Raw genomic sequence first — 23,620 nt, forward strand, 5'->3', positions numbered from 1 at the left:
TTCCTGTGATCAGGATCAGAGTTCAGTGGTTCAGTCAGAGAGTCCCTCAAGAAACATCATCTGGAGTGACCTCAGACTTGACTTTTATGTGCACCAGCCAGTGCAAGGTCATGTGTGATCTGTCACTTGCACCAGCCAATACACATACTAGCGAGTGCAGCTTGGTAAATTCTGCTTCAGCCCCTTATCTCACACAAACCAATGGGTGCTGCAGCATGACCCAGCCCAGCCAGCCCACCACAGACCCATTCATCATGTATGCCAGTGGGTACTGCAGCCTAATTGGGGTGACCCCCAAAACTCCCACCAGGCCCACCCCTAGTGCTGCTTTTGTGTGTGCCAGCATTTACTGCAACCTAGCATGGAGCCATACTAAATACCATCTGGCTGTGGTGCTGTGGCTTAGCTCAACCTGGCCTGTACCAACAGGTACTACTGCCTTGTCCAGCCTGGCCTTTTTCTAGCCCTGGTTCTCATGTTCACCAGTGGTGGGTATAACCTAGCAGGAGAATGTCCAGTGTTCCCCTAGTAGGCATGTTCCCCTCAGTGCTGAATCTTGCACCTGTAAGGGGGTACCATGATCCAGCCTGACATGACTTAACACCCAGTCTTAGCACATGCCAGCTGGCACCATGGCCTAGCTTGGCTGGCTGGCACCCATTCTGGCTTTCATGCATGCCAACAGATACAGCACCTAACTAACATGGCCCACCCCCAGTCCCAGCTCTTGCAGTCACCCATGGAAGAAGCAATATTCCAGAAAGGGAGTCCCCATGTTCCCCTACCTGGCCTGCTTCTGACCCTGGATCTTGTGTGTGTGAGCTTGTGCTGTGGCTCAGTCTGAGGTGGCCCATTCCCCATCTTGGCACTTGCCAGCAAGGGCTACAGCCTGGCTTAGCCTGGCCCACCCTGATCCTAACTCACGCAGGCGGGTGCAACAGCCTCTCCCAGCCTTGCCCACCCCCAGTCCTCATGTGAACTGGTTGGTGTTCAGATCCAACCCAACCTTGCGTGCCTCCTGTCATGGCTCTTATTCATGCCAGTGTGTATGCTATGGACTGACCCTGCTTGGTCTGCCCCCAGAACCAGCTCACACATGTGCCAATGGGTGCTGCCTAGCCTCATCTAGCCTGCTCCCATCACCAGCCCTCAGGTTTACTGGTGGGAGCTGCCCCTAGCAATGGATCTCACAGGTGCTGGTGGGTACTGCTGCCCAGGCTGACATGTCCTGGCACTAATTAGTGGGTACTACAATCTAGCACATTCTAGCTTTCACTGATGAGTAGGTGGTACAGTCTAGCCCAGCCTGGCTCACTCCTTGACCTGGTTCTTGTGTGACCTGGTGAATCTATCTCACACATGTTCTGGCCTGTCTCACACATGTTGTGGCTCGTGTGAGCACCAGTAAATGCTGGAGCCCATTCCACTCTGGCCTACCCCCAGACCAAGCCCACACGCATGCCAAAGGGTGCTGCATCCTTACCTGGCCAGTTCTACCCACAGCCCTGGCTCTCACAATCACCAGTGGGAGCTGCAGCCCAGCAGGGGAGTCCCATGAGTTCCCATACGAGGGTCTTATGTATGCTGTTGGGTGCCTCAACCCAACCTGGCATGGCCCAGTTGTAATCTCAGTTCTCACTCGTGGGTGCCAAAGTCTAGCCCATCCAGGCATGACCCACATCCTGCACTGGCTTTCATGCATGCCAGTGGGCGCTAAATCCTGGCCCAACCTGGCCAGGGCACAGACCTGGCCCACACAAATGCTGATAAGTGCTGTAGCCCTGCCTGGCTTGACCCACCCCAGCCCTAGCTCCTGTGCTCCTAGTGAGAGCTGTGGACTAGTAAGGAAGTTCCCCAAGTTCCCCCACCAGGCCTAATCCTATCCCTGGATCTTACATGCGCCACTGGGGACCGTGACCCTCCTTGGCTTGGTCTGTCGTCAGTCCCAGCCCTTACATGCATCCGCAGGTGCTGAAGCCTGGCTCTCCCCTGCCTTCTCCCAGCTACAATCCCTACAAGTGTCAGGTGAATTCAGTGGTCCAGCCTGGCTCAACTAGTCACTGTCCAAGCTTACCATGTAAATGATCTGTTGCTGCAGTTCCCAATGAAGCAAACCCATAATTCCCTTACAGAATCTTTTCCAAGTTCAGTTCTCTCACATTCTGGTGGGTGCTGTAGCCTAGCCTGATGTAGCCCATTTCCTGCTCTGACACACATGGGTAGGTACTGTGGCCCAGCAGAGCCAAGCATGACTCCTAGGCCCAGCTTTTTTGAGTGCCAGCGGATAGCAGGTGATGATATTTAGCCCAGCCCAGGTTTCCCATGTGGGTGAGTGCCTTGGCCCGACCCAGCTATGCCCTCCAGTTTCCCTTCTGTAAATAACTCTGACTCAGTGCTTTGCCTACTTGTAAGTATGGTGACCAGGGAAAGACCCAAGAAATCATTCCTTCCCTATCAAACATGCCCTCAGCCACTCCCACACCAATACATCCTGGCCCCTTTCCCCAGGCAATATGTAGCCCCCAACTCCCACCACCTGGGGGCTGGGGTGGCATATCCCTGCCTAGAGTTCCTTGTCCCTGCTTTCCCCACTATCTTTAAAACACACACACACACAGAGGGAGGGAGGGGGAGAGAGAGAAAGAAGAAAGAAAAGGAAGAATAAGCAGCTATGCTGGCATACCGGCATAATTAACACAAATTTGGCATTAACCATGCCTAGAATGCCTGCCAGCTACTGGCGGCATTTCTCCCAGCAGTGTGACAATTGCCTATTTACAAGGCAGCCTAGGTAATTGCCTATAGCTGGGGTGTTGGTTTATGTCATTGGATTGACTCTTTGCCATAGCAGAAGTGAATACTTTGAAACTTGGGTTTGACAGAGCTCTGTGTTCCTTTCCTGATAACCCAAAGCCATCCAATTTCATGTCATGAGGGTTTTGTTCTGATTGAGAACCACGGAAAATGCATTGATCATTCCTGGAAGGCATAAGCAGGCGACATGGGGTCAAAGTAAAGGTAACATCCATGCTCTGACATAGGCCTCCTTCCACGACCTTCTCAACCCAACCATCCTCCACACAGAACCGACCTGGAACTTCTAACCCTTTCCTCTGTTCTGGTATTTCCTACTGGGCAGGGCAGTCAAAGGCCTTGAATTTTGTGAGTGATGTCCCACTTACTTCAGGGTTCAGAGAAATGGTTTGGCACTTTTGCCTGGATTTGTAGCATTCATGGAATAGAGGGAATTCCAACACAGACAGTATTTTTGTACCCGCAGAGGGCCACAAGGAGGCATTGTTGCATTGTTGAAATTCTAGTTAGAGCTTTAGTGAGAAAGTAATAATAAAGGATTGCTTTCGTGCCATTCTGCTAAGCACAGTATTCCTGTACCTAGCCTCACCTTGTTCACTGGGTCCTTTGTGAGGATGCCCCATTAGGCTCTCTTCCTGATGGAAACTGGCCATTCCCTGGGAGCATCTCAACAAGTTGGATTATAGAGTGATTGGATCGGGGCTGGAGCAGTGGCTCACCTAGTTAATCTTCCACCTCCAAGCACTGTCACACAGAAAGAATGCTCCACTTCAAGTCCAGTTGCTCTAAATCCCATCCAACTCCCTGCTTATGGCCTGAGAAAGCACCACAAAATGAATCTAGTCTCTGGGCACCTGAATCTAAACAGCAAACCCAGATGAGTTCCTGGATTTGGATCAACTCAACTCTGGCCATTGTTGGTACTGGGGTAGTGGGTGGAAGACCTCTATTTTCTGTCTCTCTGATGTAAGATTTGCCTTTCAAATAAGAATAAATAAATCTTTTTGTTTAAAGAGAGTAGCAGAAGAAAGGGGGAGCTGGGCAGGGGGCAGCCCTGATGTTCAGCAGAATGGAGGGATGCCTGGTTTCTCGGCAGCTGAAGGAGCCAAGCTCTTGTTCACATCACCCAAGACTAGTCTAGAAGGAGCTGATGCTCAAAGCACAATACAAATGACACACCTCTGCTTCTGTGACTTTGGGGACTCATACCTTAGGAAAATCAAAGCCTTTACTCACTGTGTACACTGCCACCTCCCCCACTCACCTACTGTGTTCTATTTTGTTGTGGTGGTGGTAGTGATTAAATATACAGAATATGAAATCTACCACAGCCACCATTTTTAGGTGCACAGTATAGTGGTAATCAATGCTTTCACTTTGTTGTACAGCCATCAGCACCACCCATCTCCAGAGTGTTTTAAATGCCCCCAGAGTTCCCTGCCATCCCCACTCTCTTTAAAACACACAGAGAGAGAGAGAGAGAGAGAGAGAGACAGAGAGAAAGAGAGAGAGGAAAGGAAAAACCAGCTATGCTGGCATACTGGTATACTTAACACAAATTTGGCATTAACCAAACAAATAAAGTTTTATTTATTTATTCAGAAGGCATAGTGACACAAGGGAGAGAGCTTTCATTTGCCGGATTGCTCTCCAAATGTCCCTCACATTCAGGGCTGGGTTGGGCTGAAGCCAGGTGTCAGGAGCTCCATCCAGGTCTTCATGTGGCTGGCAGGAATCCAATGGCCTGGGCAATTATCTGCCACCTCTCAGGTTCATCAGCTGAAAGCTGGATCGGGAGCAGAGGTGAGATCTAATCACAGATGCTCCAATATGGGATAGAGGCATTCCAAGCAGTGATAATCCATGGTACCACAAGGCAACTCCTTCACTTTCTGTTTCTATGAATTCTACTCCTTTAGAAACCTCATGCAAATGGAATCATGCCATATTTGTCCTTCTGTGTTTGGCAGATTTCACTTAGCACAATGTCCTTACTGTTGGTCTGTGATGAGGCACATGCCACAAACTTCCTTTTGGGAGCTGAGCAGTATTCCATGGTATGGATGGATCGCATGACTTGGCCAGTCCCCCATCATGTGCTGGTTTTCACCCTTTGACTTATGCTGAGTAATGCTTTGAATCTGACATGGGTGTACAATGATCTCTTGAAGAACTTGCATGCAATTCTTTGGGTATCTTTGGATTTTAATTCCAGAAGTTAAATTGCTGGTCGTATGGGAGTTCCATAAAATTTTGGAGGGACTGCTGTGCTGTTTTCCATAGTAGTAACACAATTATATATCCATACTCACAAAGCACAAGGATTTAATCCTTCCATATTCTTGTCAACTTCTTGGGATTACTTGTTTGATAGTGGTCATCTTAATGAGTGTCAGGTGGTGTTCAGTTCAGTTTTTTTTAAAGATTCAGCTATTTTTTTATTGCAAAGTCAGATATACAGAGAGGAGGAGAGACAGAGAGAAAAATCCTCCGTCCGATGATTCACTCCCTAAGTGATAGCAATGGCCAGTGCTGTGCCAATCCTAAGCCAGGAGCCCGGAACCTCCTCCAGGTCTCCATGTGGGTACAGGGTCCCAAGGCTTTGGACCATCTTCCACTGCTTTCCCATGACATAAACAGGGAACTGGATGGGGAAGTGGAACAGCCAGAACATGAATCTGTGCCAATAATGTGATACCAGAGCTTGCATCACCTGAGTCATCACAGCAGCCCCCAAAATACTCTTATAGTCTACAATGATTGCATTCAAGAAACACTGAATCCCAATATAGCTGGACTGCTTTTTTAAAAACTTATTTATTTAAAAGGTGGCATTACAGGGCCTGGCATGGTGGCCTAGCGGCTAAAGTCCTCGTCTTGAACGTGCCGGAATCCCATATGGGCACTGGTTCTAATCCTGGAAGCCCCGCTTCCCATCCAGCTCCCTGCTTGTGGATTTGAAAAGCAGTTGAGGATGGCCCAAAGCCTTGGGACCATTCAACTCTGTATATTTCTGTATATCTGACTTTGCAACTGTGTGGGAGACCTGGAAGATGCTCCTGGATCCTGGCTTTGGATTAGCTCAGCTCCCAGCTGATACAGTCATTTGGGGAGTGAACCAGCAGATGGAAGATCTTCCCATCTGTCTCTCTTTCTCTCTATAAATCTGCCTTTCCAATAAAAATAAATAAATCTTAAAAAGGAATAATGCAGATATTGAACCCCATCAATGGGAATTTGCGTTCTAAACAGATTCTGCTGTATGTAGAGAAGCTCATGTCCAGCAATTTGCTGTTACACCATCTTCAATAAGTTGCTAGGTTATACAGTCATAGAGCACATAGAACATAACAGCAGGAGAGGTTCTTATAGGTTTTGAGTCCAATCCACTGAGTTCATTCATTCAGTTGGCAACACTCTGAGTCTTTCTTGTGTGCTAGGATAAATAACTGGCTGCAATGTCAGCATCCCATATTGGAATTTTGGTTCCAGTCTAAACTGCTCTGTCTTACACAAAGCTCCCCGCTAATGTACCTGGAAAAGCTGCAGACAGAGTCACAAAGAGAGAGGAGAGAGACAGAGACTCTTTCATCCATTGATTCATTCCCCAAACTAGCAACATGACCAGGGCTGGAGTAGGCTGAAGTTAGGAGCCAAGAGCTTTGTCCAGATCTCCCACGGGAGTTCAGGAACCCAACATTTGAGGCATCCTCCGCCACTTTCCCAGATTATTAGTAGGCAATTGGATTAAAAGTGGAGCAGCCAGGATTCAAACTGGTACCCATGTGGGATGCTGGTGCTGCTGGTATAAGATTAGCTCACTATGCCACACTATTGGCCCCAATTTGCCTCATTAAAGAAAGCTACATGGAGTGAAAGTGGTTGGGCAAAGTGACACGAAAAGAAATAGTTGGGAAGTGTGACTTTACAAATGGAAAAAAAAATTACTGTGGGGAAAAAAAAATCCACAAGCTAACCACAAATGTAAGTGATCACAGAAACCTACACCCATTTTTTTCTGACTCAGTCCTCAGATTTTCACTATCAAGGTCCCATGAACAACTTCAGTGGCTCAAATAAGTCCCCCTTCATTCTCTCCTTGCCAAAGAGACTTCCCACACATAAGCCTGCACTCACTCACCTGCTGGCGCTTGCACTATTCACAGAGCTGCTAGCTTTCTTGCCTCCCCTCCACACACAAATGTAGCCCCGTCCACCCTGTCTGTGTGCTTGCACACAGACACCACACACCTGCCGCCACCGCTCAGAGCTGCCTGACTGCTCTTCCTGTGCCGTCTGCCAGCGTCCATCCACATGCTCCACCCCAACATCCTTTGACAAATATTTGTAGAGTGACTAGGATGTGCCAGACATTGCCGTAACCCCTGGCTGGAGGGGTGGATGTGGGGAGGGAGGCAACAACCAAGGGAGATGTGATCTTGGCTCACCAGAGGGAGAATGTAAACAGGGCTTCCAAGTGTGGCATGGCCCAAGCACACAGGCTGGAATAGTGAGGGTTGTGGTTGGAGAGGAAGATGACGACATATGGGAACCACCTTTGGTGTCATTCAAATTTACATTGTATTCAGAACCCTAGGATGGATAAATCAGGATGACTTTGGTGGCAAATAGCTTTCAAAGTCAGTCCTATAGGCTCAGCCAATCAAAAACACACGTGTTCCCTCATGTACCCAGAAATCCAGGGAAGGGGCCCAATATGCTCAATGGTTCTCAACGTCTTGGGATATTTTCTCTCTCTTTTTTTTAAAGATTTATTTATTTTTATTACAAAGTCAGATATACAGAGAGGAGAGACAGAGAGGAAGATCTTCCGTCCGATGATTCTCTCCCCAAGTGAGCGCAACGGCTGGTGCTGCACTGATCCGATGCCGGGAACCAGGAACCTCTTCCGGGTCTCCCATGTGGGTGCAGGGTCCCAAAGCTTTGGGCCGTCCTTGACTGCCTCCCCAGGCCACAAGCGGGGAGTTGGATGGGAAGTGGAGCTGCAGGGATTAGAACCGGCACCCATATGGGATCCCGGTGCATTCAAGGCGAGGACTTTAGCCGCTAGGCCACGCCACCGGGCCCTGTCTTGGGATATTTTCATCTCTTCCCTATTCCATCCTCACTACATTGATTGTTCTTATGTTCTCAAACATGCTGCAGAGGCACCAGATCTGGGATAACCCAAAGTTAGGAGCCTGGGACTCCATGAAGGTCTTCCATTTGGGTGTCAGGGGCTAAAGTACTTGAGCTATCATTCACTGCCTTCTTGAGCACATTAGCAGGAAGCTGAATTAAAAATGGAGTAGCTGAAACTCAAAGTGATGCAAACAGTGGCTTAACTCACTGTGCCACAAGGTCTGCCTCACATAATCTGATTTTAAGATTTATTAGACAGTTAAACAAACAAATAAACAAACAACTTGCGGGTGGTGTGATAGCTCAACTGGCTAATCCTCCACCTGCAAGTGCCAGAATCTCACATGGACACCTGTTCAGTGTCCCAGTTGCTCCGCTTCCCATCCACTCCCTGCTATGGCCTGGCAAAGCAGAGGACAATGGTCTAAGACTTTGGGACCCTGCACCCACATGGGAGACCTGTCTTCTTGTTTTGCATTGGCTCCGCTCCGAATGTTGCATCCATCTGGGGAGTGAACCAGCAGATGCAAGATCTGTCTCCCATTCCCTGTAAGTCTACCTTTCCAATAAAAATAAATCTTTCCCAAAAAAGGTTTAAAAATCGAACCAATGTAGTATTTTTTTTTAAAGATTTATTCAGTTTATTACAAAGTCAGATATACAGAGAGGAGGAGAGACAGAGAGGAAGATCTTCCGTCCGATGATTCACTCCCCAAGTGAGCCGCAACGGGCCGGTGCGCGCCGATCCGATGCCAGGAACCCGGAACCTCTTCTAGGTCTCCCATGCGGGTGCAGTGTCCCAAAGCCTTGGGCCGTCCTCGACTGCTTTCCCAGGCCACAAGCAGGGAGCTGGATGGGAAGTGGAGCAGCCGGGATTAGAACCGGCGCCCATATGGGATCCCAGGGCGTTCAAGGCGAGGACTTTAGCCGCTAAGCCACGCCGCCAGGCCCCCAATGTAGTATTGATATGAGAAGAGGTAAAAACCAATGAAAACTACAAATACACGAGCAAAGATGTCACGCAAAGACACCAAAATCCAACAAAGAAAGCAAAGTTTTCCATGAAAGTGGTGCTAGGAACCCTGGATATGCATTTCACAGGGACTTCTGGATACCATCTTCATCAAGACTGGGGCACACCGGTGAGGGGTAGGAATGCTGCATGGAGACCCCCTGACTCACTGGCTGGGCACTTAGAGAAGTGAATGTCACACAGGAAGATGGTAAACCAGAAAGAATTTAGAGCTGCTGTATTTAAAAAATTTACTTAGTTTGTTCATTCGTTATTTATCTGAAAGGCAGAGTTAGGAGTTGGCCTCATGGTGCAGTGGTTAGCATTCTGGACTTTGAAAGGCAGAGCTGAGAGAGAGAGAGAGAGAGAGAGAGAGAGAGAGAGAGAGCAAGAGAGAGAGAGAGAGTACTTCCATCCAATAGTTCATTCCTCAAGTGGCTGCAGTGCCCAGGGCTTCACCAGTCAAAGCCAGGAGCCAGGAGCTTCTTCCAGGTTTCCACATGGGTGCAGGAACCAAACTTTTGGGTCATTGTTCACTGCTTTCCCTGGCACATTAACAGGAAGCTGGATAGGAAGTGGGATAGCTGGAACTTGAACCAGTGCCCATATGGGATGCCAGCATTGCAAGTGGCAGCTTAAACTGTTATGGCACAAATCAGTCCCTGAGATGTTTCTTTAGAGACTTTTCCTATGTACAGTGGACCACATCCTCCAGGGGCTTAGAGATTACAATGGTAAGATTGTACAGGTTCACCTGAAACACGGAGCCCAGGGAAACTTGGTATTCAAGCCAGGCCTGTGGTGGACATGAGTGAGGTTAAGCAAGGGAGACCATGGACTCAGAATGGTACAGGTGTGTCTCACACCACTTTGTCAACCAAGAATCTCATCAAAATCATCGTGCTGTGTCCCTTTCCTCTCTTGGAGACATCTAGCTCAGCAGAGAGATGAGTGCTCGCTTGCGTACCATGCACATGATACTTCCTGATGCAGTACATGATTCCCTGGTTGGCCAATGTCTTTGGGGAACCCACATGGAGCCAACAGAGCTACTGGTCACATTTTCCTTCACTGAATACCAGCCTGCTTGCTTTGTTTACTGTCTCAGATGTTTGCTGCCTTTCTCCCTACCATTCACATCCTCTGGAACATGCAGGAGGGGCACGTGCTGTGGTGTAATGGGTTAAGCCATAGTCTGCAGTGCCAGCATCCCATATGGACACTGGTTTGTATCCTAGTTGCTCCACTCTTAGTCAAGCTCCTTGATAATATGTCTGGGAAAGCAGCAAAGAATGGTCCAAGTGCCTGAGTCCCTGTACCCATGTGGGACACCTAGATGAAGCTCCTGGCTCCTGGCTTTGGATTGGCTCGGCTCTGGTAATTGTGGCCTTTTTGAGGGGTTAGGGGTGCACACCAGCAAATGGAACATCTTCCCCTCTAACACTGCTTCTCCAATAAACAAGTAAATCTTTTTTTAAAGATTTATTTATGTTTATTGCAAAGTCAGATATATAGTGAGGAGGAGAGACAGAGAGAAAGATCTTCTGTCTGATGATTCACTATCCAAGTGACCGCAATCGCTGCTGTGCCAATCCGAAACCAGGAACCCGGAACCTCCTCCAGGTACAGGATCCCAAGACTTTGGGCCATCCTCAACTGCTTTCCCAGTCCACAAGCAGGGAGCTAGATGGGAAGTGGGGCTTCCAGGATTAGAACCAGTGTCCATATGGAATCCTGGCGCGTTCAAGGTGAGGACTTTAGCCACTAGGCTAAACAAGTAAATCTTAAAAATAATAATAATAATAATAAAAAGGCTTAGGACCATGTTTCAAGGGAGGGGGAGTGCAAGCCACCCATGGGATAGGCATAAATGTCCCAATGAGCGTCACTAGGGTGGGATTCTGGTCATCACAGCCCCTCTTTGCCTGACCCTTGAATTGAAATCCCCTCCTCCGTTATTCCCTCTGAGGACAGCTTAATGTGCCTGGAGCAGCTGCAAAGGGCTCTTAGATACACACCCTGTGTCTGTAAAGCCTGATTCAGGCTGAGCAATTCTCAACAGCAACTCATCAGGCACAGGTGTGGGAAAGTCACTGCCATCCTGTTCCACGCAGGGGCTCTGAGGTTTTCCAGGTGTCAAAAACGTCTCCAGTGCTCTAGCCAGGAGCAGCCAATAGAAACCATGGTCAGGACCCCTCCCACTCTGGCTTCGTGGGTATCCGTCTCCCATGCTGCTCACTAGTCTCTCTCTCTCTCCGTCTCTCTCTCTCCCCTTCTTCTTGGCTTGCCTGACTTAGAAGTGAGGACCCTGGCCAGGCAGCAGCTGTGGGGTGGGGTGGGGTGCAGGCTACACCATCTGACTTGGGGTGCTCAGAGGGAACCAAAGATGACTTGCAGACCAGTCCTTCTCATGTGTTGCCTCTGGGCTGTTTTGCTTCTGTCCGGTGAGTAAGGGAGGGGCACGGGTGGCCGGCCCTGGCTACATCACAAGACTTACCTTGCGCAGGTAAGTGCGCTTAGGTGGGTGCAGTTACAGATAGAAAGGGCACCCGCATTGTTATGAAGCTTTGCTTGATGTGCGTGTGTGTGTGTGTGTGCGTGCAAGTTACAATAGAAAGAAAAAAGAAACAAAAAAATCCCTTCCCAGCTGGTCTGGTGGGTTCAAGTCTGCAACTGATAAGCGAGGGCCAGAACGTCCCTGGTGCGTCCCTGAGCCTAGAGAGGGCGGTAGCAGCCCCTCTCGGGGGTCTGCTGTCCCAGCCTTCATCCGCACCTTCATCCCGCAGCGTTGCAGGAGGGCTCCGGCGCCTCTGTGGGCAGACGGCAGGCGGCCCCAGAAGAGGCTCAGAGAGGTGAGTGGGGGCAGGGCAGGGGGCGAAGCCCATGCCCATTGCATGCTCCGGCCCCTGTGTTTGCGGGTGACAGCCCCTCTCTTCGGCTTCAGGTGTGAAGCAAAAGATTTTTATGCAGGAAGCAGACGCCTCCAATTTCCTCAAGAAGCGCACCAAACGGTCCTCCAAATCCCGGGAGGAGGCCAACGGTAAGGTCGCGCGCGGGCAGCCTGCCTCTCCCTTGACCCACAGTGGGCAGGTGGTCAGGACACAGCGGGGTCCCAGAGGACTAAGCCTGGACCTTGGGCTATCCCAGTGACCGGGGCTCTGAGTGAGAACACATACCCGGTTTCTACAGTTGTGGGTCAAATGTTGGCGCGAATACCTGGTTGCTCTAAGGAGCAGATAGCAAATGTACAAAGCAGCTGTAAGCTGTATCCTGATTTCAGAAAGACAAGTATGGAGGCAGAAACAGAAGTGAGGGGGTACAAAACTGTAGTGTGTGTTTTTTGGAATTGTTAGCATAGTGCACCCTCTAATCAAGGGCAGTGGCTTTGCATGTGAGAGAGAGAGATGCGGCTTGAGCAACTGCCCTGCTGTTAAATGACTCCAGACGCTTCCTGTCCCTCTGGCCCTCAGTGCTTATTCACAAACCTCTGCAAGAGCTGTGTTTGGTCAGCGGAGTTTTCAAGTTTTCATTCCAGCGTATTTGGGTGAGCCTGTCTCCCGCTCAACCTGCTGTTATTTCCTGCAGTCTCATGGCTTGCAGGGCACTCGGGTTCTTGACCTGTGACTCGGAAAGGTATTTCAGTGTTCTTCCCCTGCTCTTGATTTTTCCAAGACTCAGACAGCCGAGGCTGGGCCTTGATCCTTTCCCTGGGCGTGTGTGTGTGTGTGTGTGTGTGTGTGTGAAATTGTTGTGCCCATCAGCACTCGACTCAGTGAAAATAACAGGGCTATTTCCAAATGATGGAGGGAGAGCAGGGATGGAGATGTGTGTCCCTGAAATTCCCTCTTATTATTGCAATTGAATCGGAGATGAATAACAGTACCAGGAAAATTTCCAGGTCTCCCACAATTTGGCATCGGAAAGTTGGCCGGTGTCAAAGAAACACTGAAAAAGCTGTGGGTGGAGGGAGCTGGGTCATTTGTGATTGAAATCAGAGCAGCAACCTTCTGGCAGACATCCTGGGGCAGGGCGGGGGGGGGGGGCAGGTGCAATTTCAGGACAGGCAAATACTTTCCATCCTCGTGAACTGACTCAGAACAATGAGGTCCCTCATATTGGAGAGGAGTGGGGTGTGACAGGAGTTGTGGGAGGCGCTGGACAGCCTGGTGACCACAAAGATTGTAGCCATATCCTGTGGATGCGCAGGTGGAGCAGGGCCCAGGGATTGCTCAGGACAGGGATGGGTGACACTGCAGGTAACTTGGACTTGGAACCAGGGTGGAGGCGTCTGACACCTCTAAGCTTCTGTGGGAGAGGCACAGGTGCTGTTTGGGTGGGAGGAAGAAAATGAATGGAATGCTCACATGTCTTGGAGAAGTGATGTATTTAGTGCATGGCAATGATACACATGATAAAGAGGCCTTCTTGCTCTGAGAACCTAATCACCGTTACTGCTTTGACAAAGGTTCCATTTATGGCACTCTGAAAAGGCAACTTGTCTTTACTGTTTTTTTTTTTTTTTTCCTGAGAGTAGAGGAGATGCAAAATACCTCCTTAGTCCACTTGGGCTCACTGGTACCTGCTTCATAAACCCTCAGGCCTCGCTCCTTTCACAGTAGCTGTCTGGTACCTGGACAACACCAGGGCCTTGGCCCCCGTCTCGTGCTTTTGGAAGGAGGTTCCTGTCATGAGAATGCCAAGTGATCCGTGGGGCTTGTTCCTCCTGAACTGAGCATCACCTACCTGCTTTCACAGCTTGCTCCAGAAGCTCATGGCAGAAGGAGTATCTTAGAAGCAGAAGGGCTACTACTGTGGCCAGCAGGCTGAACTGCCTGTGACACCGGGGTCCCATATGGGAACACTAGTCCGAGTCTCTGCTATTCCACTTCTTACCCTTCTTCCCACTAGTGTCCTTACCATCCCCATGGAAGACCTGGATGGGGTTCTTGGTTCCTGGCTATGCCCTGTCCAGCCCTGGAGATTAAAGCCATTTGGGGAATGAACCAGCAAATTGAAAATCGATCTCTCTCCTCTTCCCTACCCGTTACTCTGCTGTTCAAATGAATAAAGGAATCATCTTAAAAAAGAAAGATCCCGTAAAAGTAGAGCACTTAAAATAGTTCCTTCCGAAGATTACTTCTTTTTAAAGATTTATTTCATTTTCATTGAAAAGTAGATCTACAGATAGGAGAGACAAAAGAGAAAGATCTTCCATCTGTTGGTTCGCTACCCAAGTGGCTGCAATGGCCAAAGCTGAGCTGATTCGAAGCCTGGAGCCAAGAACCTCCTCTGGGTCTTTCATGAGAGTGCAGGGTCTCAAGGCCTTAGGCCATCCTCTACCTCTTTCCCAGGGTACAAACAGGGAGCTGGATGGGAGTGGAGTAGTTGGGATACGAACCAGCACCCATATGGGATCCTGGCATATGCAAGGTGAGGACTTTAGTTATTAGGCTACTGCGCTGGGTCCCTCAGAGACTGTTTTTAAAGATTTATTTATTTTGCTTGAAAAAGTTACAGAGAAAGAGAGGGAGGGAGGAAAAGAGAGAGATTCCATCTGCTGATTCATCCCCTAAATGACTGCAGTGGCCAGAGCTGGGTTTGCCTGAAGCAGGGGGCCAGGAACTTCATTCGGGTCTCCATGTGGGTGTATGGGTGCAAGGATTTGGGCTATCTTCTGCTGCTTTCCCAGGGCTTTAGTAGGTAGCTAAATCAGAAGAGGTCTCAAACTGGCACCTGTATGGGATGCTAGTGTTGTGGGTGGTTGCCTGAGCCACTCTGCCATACTGCTGGCTTCTGAAATAATCTCTTAGGCCCTTTGGGTGTTAAGTCTGTAACCTCAGTGCCCTCCTTCGTGGGGGCAACTCTGACTCTTTTCACAGCGGAAAACAGGCAGAAAATACGGGCTGATGAGCTGCGGAGAGAATATTATGAGGAACAAAGGAATGAATCTGAGAACTTTGTGGAGGAACAGAATGATGGTAAGAGCTCTTCATTAGCCTCTTCAGGGAGGGAGCTTGTGCGAAAATCATATGACTTGTCTCCACTTCTCCCCAATTTTTTATTTAAGTTGTTATATAAAGAAATTGATTAGCAGTGGTCTCTCTCTCTCTCTCACACACACACACACACACACACACTCTCTCTCTCTCTCTCTCTTACCTCTCATCCTCTTGTTCACTCTCCCCCCCCCCTTCCAAATGTGCACAATTGCTGGGACTGGATTAAAGCCATTATCAGGAGCTAAGAACACAAGCCAAGGCTCCCATGTGGGTGGCAGGAATCCAACCTCCTGAGCCATATCTGCTTCCTTTCTGGGTTACCCGGAAACTGGATTCAGGAGCTGGAGCCAAGAATTGAACCTAGGCATGGATATGGGATGTGGCCATTTTAACTATTAGGCCAAATATCTTCTCACTTCTGCAAATTTAACTGGAAGAGGGGGGCATGGGCAGATCTACTTTCAATTTATATTGTTGGGAGTCTTGAAAAGCAATGAGAAAGCCGGAGGAATGGCTATACAGAACTTGGGAAGACGTGGGAGAGGCTAGGATGCCTGTGTTAGTATTGCCTTGGGAGAAGTGGAGACGGGAACTGTTAGTGGACCGAGTGGATGCACACCCTTGTACCTCCCTCCTCCTACTAAGGGGTCACTGCAGTGGTCCGGGTTTTCTGCCCAAGCAACAAACCCAGTTTTAGGCTTAGTTCTGCTAGGCTGTGCTAAGCAGAATCCAAACTCAAATTCAAGTGCATTGGATTTATATCAGTGTGAGAACTCTAGGAACCACTTCACTCTGCACAATCAAGACCTCTACTTACCTTTGCTTTCACCATCATCTTGTCTGAGTGGTAGAAGCAAAAACTGAAGCACAGCAAGCATACACAAACCCAGAAGGCACCCTACTAGTGGGACATGCCTGAGATTGTTTGCCAGCAGAGCTCCGGCACTTGAACATCATAGATGACCATGTGTTGTGGAGGTCTTGGAGATCTTTGGTACAGGACCTGGTATGCATGATGGATGAAGTAAGATAAAGCACTGCAGGTAAAGGGTGGCCTCCCTGGAGTTTGACAAAGGAAGGTGCTAAGGTGGGGAGGCTCCACTTTAAACAGGTGCAAATCATTTTTGTGTCCCTCTTTTTTTTTTAAGATTTATTTATATTTATTGGAAAGACAGAGGAGGAGAGACATAGAAGAAGATCTTCATCTGTTAATTCACTCCCCACAATGGCTGCAGCTGAGTCAATCCAAAGCCAGGAACCTGGAGCTTCATGCGAATTTCCCACGTAGATGCAGGAATCTGTCCACCACTGCTTTCCCAGGCCACAAACAGGGAGCTGCATGGGCAGTAGGGCTGCTGGGATTAGAACCAGTGCCAATATGGGATCCCGGCACATGCAAGGCGAGGACTTTAGCTACTAAGGCACTGTGCTGGGCCCTGTCCCTGTCTTTTTTAAACTTGCTTGTAATCCTAGAACTTCAGTGGTACAGTGGGCCAGGTGCCTAAGATTGCAGTGTTCGGCCTGTTGTTTAAGCTCTTCTCTGAGGCTCTGAGTTCGACCAGGACTGTGATCTCAGCTACTTGACGAACCTCTCCAAAGGCACTTGGTTAGATATTAACTTCTCAAATTGCTCTGTCAAGGGTGGCAAATAGTATTTGGCCTACTCTGCCAGAAAAATATCTATAACTGCTCATGGCCAACATCTAAGGCTCCAGACAGTCCCTGGGAGCCAAGCATCTCAGGGAATCTTCAGCACCAAGGGGAGCACCGACTCCATGCTCTCTTTCAAAGGAAATGCTGCCAGCAGCCAGGGCTTTTGCAGGCAGTGCTAGACTCTGCCCAGATATCTGGCTTTCACAGGTGTAAAGGAGCATGGGGGACATTTATTTCCCTACACCCTGAAACCACCAGCATCTAAAACAAGGTCACAGATGGTATTAATTTCACTACCACCAAATCAGGCTGCACAGGGTTTTTGGTGGAGTTCAAATTTGAAAAAACACAAGGAAAGATGTGGTTTAATCCCCAACATTGTTATCTTTTGTTAGGTCTCCACATTCTCCCAATGCTTCTCATGAGTGTTTTCCTTTCATTTTTTTTTAAATGTGATGATTACTGTCATGATTTTCTTCTTTCTCTTTTTCTAAAGATTCATCTGTTTGAGAGACAGAGTCTCTCTCTCTCTCTCTCTCTCTCTCTCTCTCTCTCTCTCACACACACACACACACCCCTAAAGACAGACAGAAAGAGATCTTTCATTTGCTGATTTACTCCCCATACATCCTCAAAGGCCCAGGTTGGGGTAGGTCAAAGCCAGGAGCCAGGAACTCCATCTGGGTTTCGCACATGACTGGCAGGAACCCAAGTGCCTGGGTCATCTTTCATTGCTTTCCCAGGGAGCTATATTAGAAGTGGAACAGCAGGGACTTGAACCAATGTCAATATGGGATACCGGTGTCACCAGTGATATCTCAACCTGCCGTACCTCAACACAGACCTCCACCAGTTAGTTTTAGGATCAGAGCTTTGTGTTGAAAGCTTACAGGATATGTACTAGTCCAGGGGAGTAAACTGCTCATTCTCTATTACTGCACATCAAGGGCTCGCTGCACACTGTGTGCATGCTTTGTGCCTGCTCTTTGTTGCACGATGCTGTTGCTTTGAGATTGGTTGTCCTAGGTGCTATCTCTGTAAGCTGGCCACTGCCTAAGGTTTCTTCCTCACTCTAGCTAGGCATGGACAAAGAACATGTAAGATTTCTAACCACAGTCTCAGTTTTACTTACAGCTGGTTCTGCAACCTGTGTGATTGATCTACAAAAACCCTTTAGACTCATGCCAAGGTCCTCTGCTGCTCTTTCTATGTCTGTCATCCAGGAGCTCACAGGCATGCATGGCTCCTTTCACTACAAGGCCACTGGACAGTGTGGGCTCTGGGCAGCTGGACTCAGGCCAGAGTCCTCTTCATCCTTACAGATGACTGTCTTTCCTCCACAGAGCAAGAAGAACAGAGGCGGGAGGCCGTGGAGCAGTGGCGGCAGTGGCATTATGATGGGCTGTATCCTCCCTACCTCTACAACCGCCACCACATCTGACATCCTGCTAAGGCAAGCTGGGAAGGAACCACAAGATATGCATCCCACTCCCCAACAGCGCACACCTCCCAGCCCTGGGAAACACATTTATCTCTCCCTCGATGCCTCAAATGGCCCAGGTTTCTGCTTCTTTTATTGTGGTTTTCTGGGCATGTCCCTCCCTGCGATGCCTCCTGAGCACCAAACTTAGAGTTTCCACCGGCTTAGCCATTGTTCCCAAAAGCAGAATTCCTGTCCATAGACAGTACCTGTGCTAGCTGAAGGAGAGCAACATGGGTACATGCTTGCTTCCAGCTTACCAATAAAGATGATGTGTGCCAAGTGTCTTAGCCTCCCAAGCCTCAGACTGAGCCAAGGCCCTTGTACTCCACTGAGCGATCACGTTCCCCTTACCTGCTTGGGGGTGTGACACACCTTGCATCCAAGGAGTCCTTCCTGTTTGCGCCTGCTCAGTATGTTTCAGGAGCTGAACAGAGGGAGGAAAATGAAATACCACTGGTTTGGTGACTGAACCAAATGCTTCCTTTCCACTGGTTCTGGCAAGCTAGAGAGCTCAACTGTGACCTCTGCATTGCTGGCCAGTGTGATAAGCCAGGCCAGCTGCAGAGACGCAACTCGGAAGTGGGGACATTGAAGTTTTGGTGCCATCTTCGCTTCTCTTGCTAGTGGGCATTTCTCAGGGCTGTAGCGACGCAGTCCCACAGAGCAGCGGGTTCAAAACAGTGGAGATCCATTCCCTCTCCATTCTGGAGGCCACAGGTCTGGATTCAGGTGCTAGGAGGCCCATGCTCCCTCTACATGCCCTAGGGGAGCCTCTGTCCCCGTTCCTCTGGTTCCTGCTCACTCTGGGCACTTCTCAGCTTGTGGCAGCGTCAATGTTTTGGCTACTTGTTTATCTTTACAACATCTTCCCTCTTGTGTGTGTTCTCTCCTTGTCAGAACACCATGGATGTTGAATTAGGAACTCACCCTTCTAACCTCATCCTAAATTGGTAATATCTGCCAAGATTCCTGTTTCTACATTAGGTCCCCTTCCCAGGTATGACAGCTAGGACTTCAACATGTCCTGGGCTGGGGGGAGGGTACACAATCCCACCCATCATGATGCCCCCTTTTCCTTCCCACCTACTTGGCCTTCTGGTCCACCAGCTGTTCTTTTTCCACCCTTGCTCTTCTCTGACCTTGAGGAATTTCACACAAAACTGCAGGCAAACCCAGAACACCTTCAGCAGGCTCCTCTTTGTGTATCCTTACGCAGTCTTTCTCCAAATATGACACTTCCACTGTAAAATGATCATTTTACTTACAATCCATGCTCGTGGTAACAAATTAGAGCAATATAGGAATCTCCTACACAGAGGAGGAGCAAGGTCTCTTGAATCTTTCCCTCCATCTAATTGAAAGACAGTGAAGTGAGGAGGTGTGAGAGAGAGCAAACACAAGTTTTACCTTCTTCACTGGATCCCCAAAAGCTAGGGGCGGGGCCAAGCCAAAGCCAGAAGCCTGCAACTCCAATTCTCTCACATGGATGACAGAATTGACGCGCTTGGGAAATCACATCTCCCATGGGGATTCATCTAGGTCTCTCATGTGAATACCTGGGGCCCACTGCCTTCCTACGTGCATTAACAGCAAGTTGGAAAAGAAGCAGAGTACCCAGGACTCAGTTCTTGACATGGAATGTGTCAGAAGCAGCAGCATGACTTGCTGTGCTACTACTCTGGATCCTGAATTTTATGCCCAGCTTTGCAGCAAAGCTAAGGAACTGGGCTTAGCAAACAGGTGGACGGCAGCAGATGGACTCTGACTCATGGTCATACCACATGGCCAGCTGCCTGCTGTGTGTCCACAGAAAGGAATGCTGGGACTGCACAGATGTCAACAAGCAAGAACACTGTGGGTGCGTGGCCGGTTTGAGAAAGCAAAAACAAGAGCCTGTCCTTGCCTGCTCACTGGCCAGGATTCTGGAAGAAGGGACTGGATAAGAATACTCTCACCTCGTTCTACCTCAGCCATCACAAGGGCTCCATTGTCCTTCAGGGTTTTCAAGTTTGGTCCAGAAATCCTTCACTAAAAGCCAGTGGCAGGCATTTACTCAGCAGGGACAAGTGTGCCAAAGGGAACAGGAACCAGAATCTGGGCAGCCTCATTTAATAGGAAAGTTGTGACAGAGCAATGTGTATTTTTGGAGTTGGGTCTTGTCAGAAGTTTGGCCTTTGGTACCTTCCTGGTCTCTTCTGTCATTATTATCCTCTCATTCTTAAGTGGGTCCAGTAAGTAGTAAATTTGTCAAAGGACATTTGTTTCATTTTTAGTTGTCAGTGCTGCCTATGTTGGCACTTTTTTTAAGGCAGAAAACAGAGGGAAAGGGAGAGAGTGAGAGAGAATAAATCTTCCATCCTCTGGTTCACTTCCAATGACCCCTCCTCTCTCTTGCACTGTGGGCTTGCACTTCTGCTTGCTGTCATGGGTTGATGCTGGGAGGTGGGCTCACTCACCTTGAACTTGCCAGTTTCTAAGACTGTGAGGACATCAACTCTTGGTACATCAGACAGCCTCACATCTACTGTTAAGAGCAGCGTAGAGTGGGTGAAGACTCAAAGGAAACCATTATTCCTGATGCCCTGAGTGACACCTATTGTATATGAAACCAACTTTCTACTGTTTGGAACCTGTGTAGTTAGTTCACAGTTAAGCAGTTTACGTAAAGCATTCTGAAAGAGGAAATTTCTTATTGGAGTGGCAATGTTTGGGAGGAGACACATCTGCAAAAGAGCTCTTACTCAATATGAAGACAAACAATAGTTCTCTAGATAACTTTTCATTAATTGACACTCTAATCTACCCCCCTTAAAGATTTGATTGGAGAGGGGGTTTACACAGAGGAGACAAAAAAACATCTTCCATCTACTGGTTTACTCCCCATATAGCTGCAACAACGGAGGTTGAGCTGATCCGAAGCCAGCAGACAGGAGCTCCTTCACGGTCTCCCATGCTGGTAGAGGGTCCCAAGGCTTTGGGCCATCCTCTACTACTTTCCCAGGCACAAGCAAAGAGCTGGATCTGAAATGCAGCGGCCAGGATACAAATCTCTGCTCACATGGGATGCTGGCATTGCAAGCAGAAGCTTAACCTATTCTACCATAGTGCTGGTCCCAGTAAATACATGTTAAAAAGAAAATCCACTACAGGAATCTTTGAAGAAGCAATGTTATTATAGTTTTGGTTCCAGTCAGCCCTGTTTTAACTTTTATTATTTTTTAAGATTTATTTTATTTTCATCGGAGAGTAAGGCATACAGAGGAGAGACAGAGGGGAAGATCTTTCATTCACTGATTCACTCACCAAGCAGCCATATCTGGAGCTGCACCGAGCCGAAGCCAGGAGCTCGGAGTCTCTTCTAGGTCTCCCACACGGGTGCAGGGTCCCAAAGCTTTGGGCCGTCTTTGACTGCTTTCCCAGGCCACAAGCAGGGAGCTGGATGGGAAGCGGGGCTAATGGGATTAGAACCGGCGCCCATATGGGATCCCAGTCCATTCAAGGCGAGGACTTCAACCACCAGGCCTTGCACCGGGCGCAACTGGTTTTTTTTTTTTTCTTAAAAACTTAAAAGTTGATCAGGGTTAGCGAGAAGTGTGATTATTGTTTCCAAACTTTCTGTTTCTTCTTCCCACTTCTGGGGGGAGGGAGGAGATAAGGGGATAGCCATGCCCAGTCTTCCAACCATCCCAGTACCCAAGGATGGGGAACAGCCACCTGATATTAACCCAGGGTCACAATGCAGTGCATGTTCCAAGGGTTCTGCCCAGGTGGATGCGACAGTTCAGAAATGCTGTCAATTTCACCAATCTAAGAATGAGGAACCCCTTCCAATGTCCATTGGTTGACACAGTCGACCTTAGAGTCTCCATTTGCCCAGATATTTGCTGTCATCGTTTGGCTGGGGTAGTTGTCCATGTTTTGTTCTCCATTGTCTGCTATGGTACCAGATGTCCTCTGCAGGCCCCATTGGACTACCATGTCCTCCATGTGCACCATGGTCTGCCGTCCAGCACTCCATCCTTTACACTGAGGAGGACCAGTTCTCATAGGTGGGTCCATGGACCAGGCCCAGCCGGACCCCCATACCCCTCTTGACCCTAGCACCTACCATGCAGGCTGGCCCAAGGCCCTGGGCCATGCAACCTGGGACCTGGTAGATCCCCTGCCTCCAGGGCTCATGGACCTGGCACTCACCACACAGGTAGGTAGCCACTTATCTCCTGGACACAGAAAAAGTTTCAGGTGAATGCTGTGTGGCACAAATCTTGTGGTTAAACTGCCATTTGGGATACCCACATCCCTACTGCAGTACTGACTGCTTTGTTTCCAATGCAGCTTCCTGCTAACTCACCTGGAAAGGTAGCAGATCAGGGATCAAGTATGTGGGTATCTGACACCCAAGTGGGAGACCTGGATTGAGTTCTAGGCTCGTGGCTTGGCCTGGCCCAGCCTTGGCTATCATGGGTATTTTATCAGTGAAATAGTTAGTGGATAGAACACTTTTCTCTGCATCTATACGGCTGTCACTCTGCCTTTTAGGCAAATCAGTATACCTTTATGAAGATTATGACATATCAGAGATTCTCAACAAAGGCCATGACCAGTATTTGCTAATTTAGGTCACCGAGTGCTTACCCTGTTCTGATGGCCCATGACCACACAAGTCCCACATTACCTAATAGAGGTTAAAAAAAATAAACACACATAATGAATTTGTATGAATCAGTTTAGCAAACATTGATAAATGATAAAGAAGGTAAGATTAAACAGACTCATTTTCCAATGTTGTCAATGTAAACAGATAAGTTCTCTAACCCCCTTTTTAGAAAAGACGCCTAAAGCAAGGGCGATCAAATCCAAAATGAACAAATGGGACTATATCAAACTAAGAAGTTTCTGTACAGCAAAGGAAACAATTAAAAAAGTGAAGAAGCAACCAACAGAATGGGAGAAAATTTTTCCATTCTACACAAGTGACAGGGGACTAATATCTAGGATCTACAAAGAGCTTCAGAAACCCAGGGATAGTGAAAAAACAAACCCTGTAACAAAATGGGCAAAGGAAATGAACAGACATTTCTCAAAAGAACAGATTCAAATGGCTAACAGACATATGAAAAGATGCTCAGGCTCTCTAGCCATCAGAGAGATACAAATGAAAACCACCTTGAGGTACCACCTAACTCCTGTGAGACTGGCCTACATTCAGAATTCGAAAAACAACACATGCTGGCATGGATGTGGGGAGAAAGGTACCCTCCTTCACTGCTGGTGGGAGTGTAGGCTAGTACAATCATTGTGGAAATCCATATGGAGAGTGCTTGGAAAATTGCAAATAAACCTGCCATATGACCCAGCAATCCCGCTCTTAGGAATATACCCAACAGAAGTAAAATCTGCATATGAGAAGGGAATCTGTAATCCTATATTTACAGCAGCACATTCTACAATAGCAATGACATGGAAACAAACCAGATGTGCATCTAAGGAAGAATGGTTAAAAAAACGGTGGTACAT

At 48.4% G+C, this 23,620-nt stretch overlaps 1 protein-coding gene across 1 annotated transcript; it reads left to right on the plus strand.

Annotated features, from left to right (window-relative positions):
- The first annotated feature begins 11,252 nt into the window (after positions 1-11,252).
- UCMA (upper zone of growth plate and cartilage matrix associated) lies at positions 11,253-18,383 on the plus strand. The gene is made up of 5 exons (XM_004578468.3): positions 11,253-11,412; positions 11,755-11,820; positions 11,913-12,008; positions 14,848-14,946; positions 17,964-18,383. Exons 1-5 carry the CDS (start codon positions 11,355-11,357, stop codon positions 18,059-18,061), a joined length of 417 nt encoding a protein of 138 aa, XP_004578525.2. The 5' UTR covers positions 11,253-11,354; the 3' UTR covers positions 18,062-18,383.
- Positions 18,384-23,620: the final 5,237 nt, after the last annotated feature.

Source organism: Ochotona princeps, chromosome 10 (assembly GCF_030435755.1).
Source record: "Ochotona princeps isolate mOchPri1 chromosome 10, mOchPri1.hap1, whole genome shotgun sequence".
Taxonomy (NCBI): Eukaryota; Metazoa; Chordata; class Mammalia; order Lagomorpha; family Ochotonidae; genus Ochotona; species Ochotona princeps.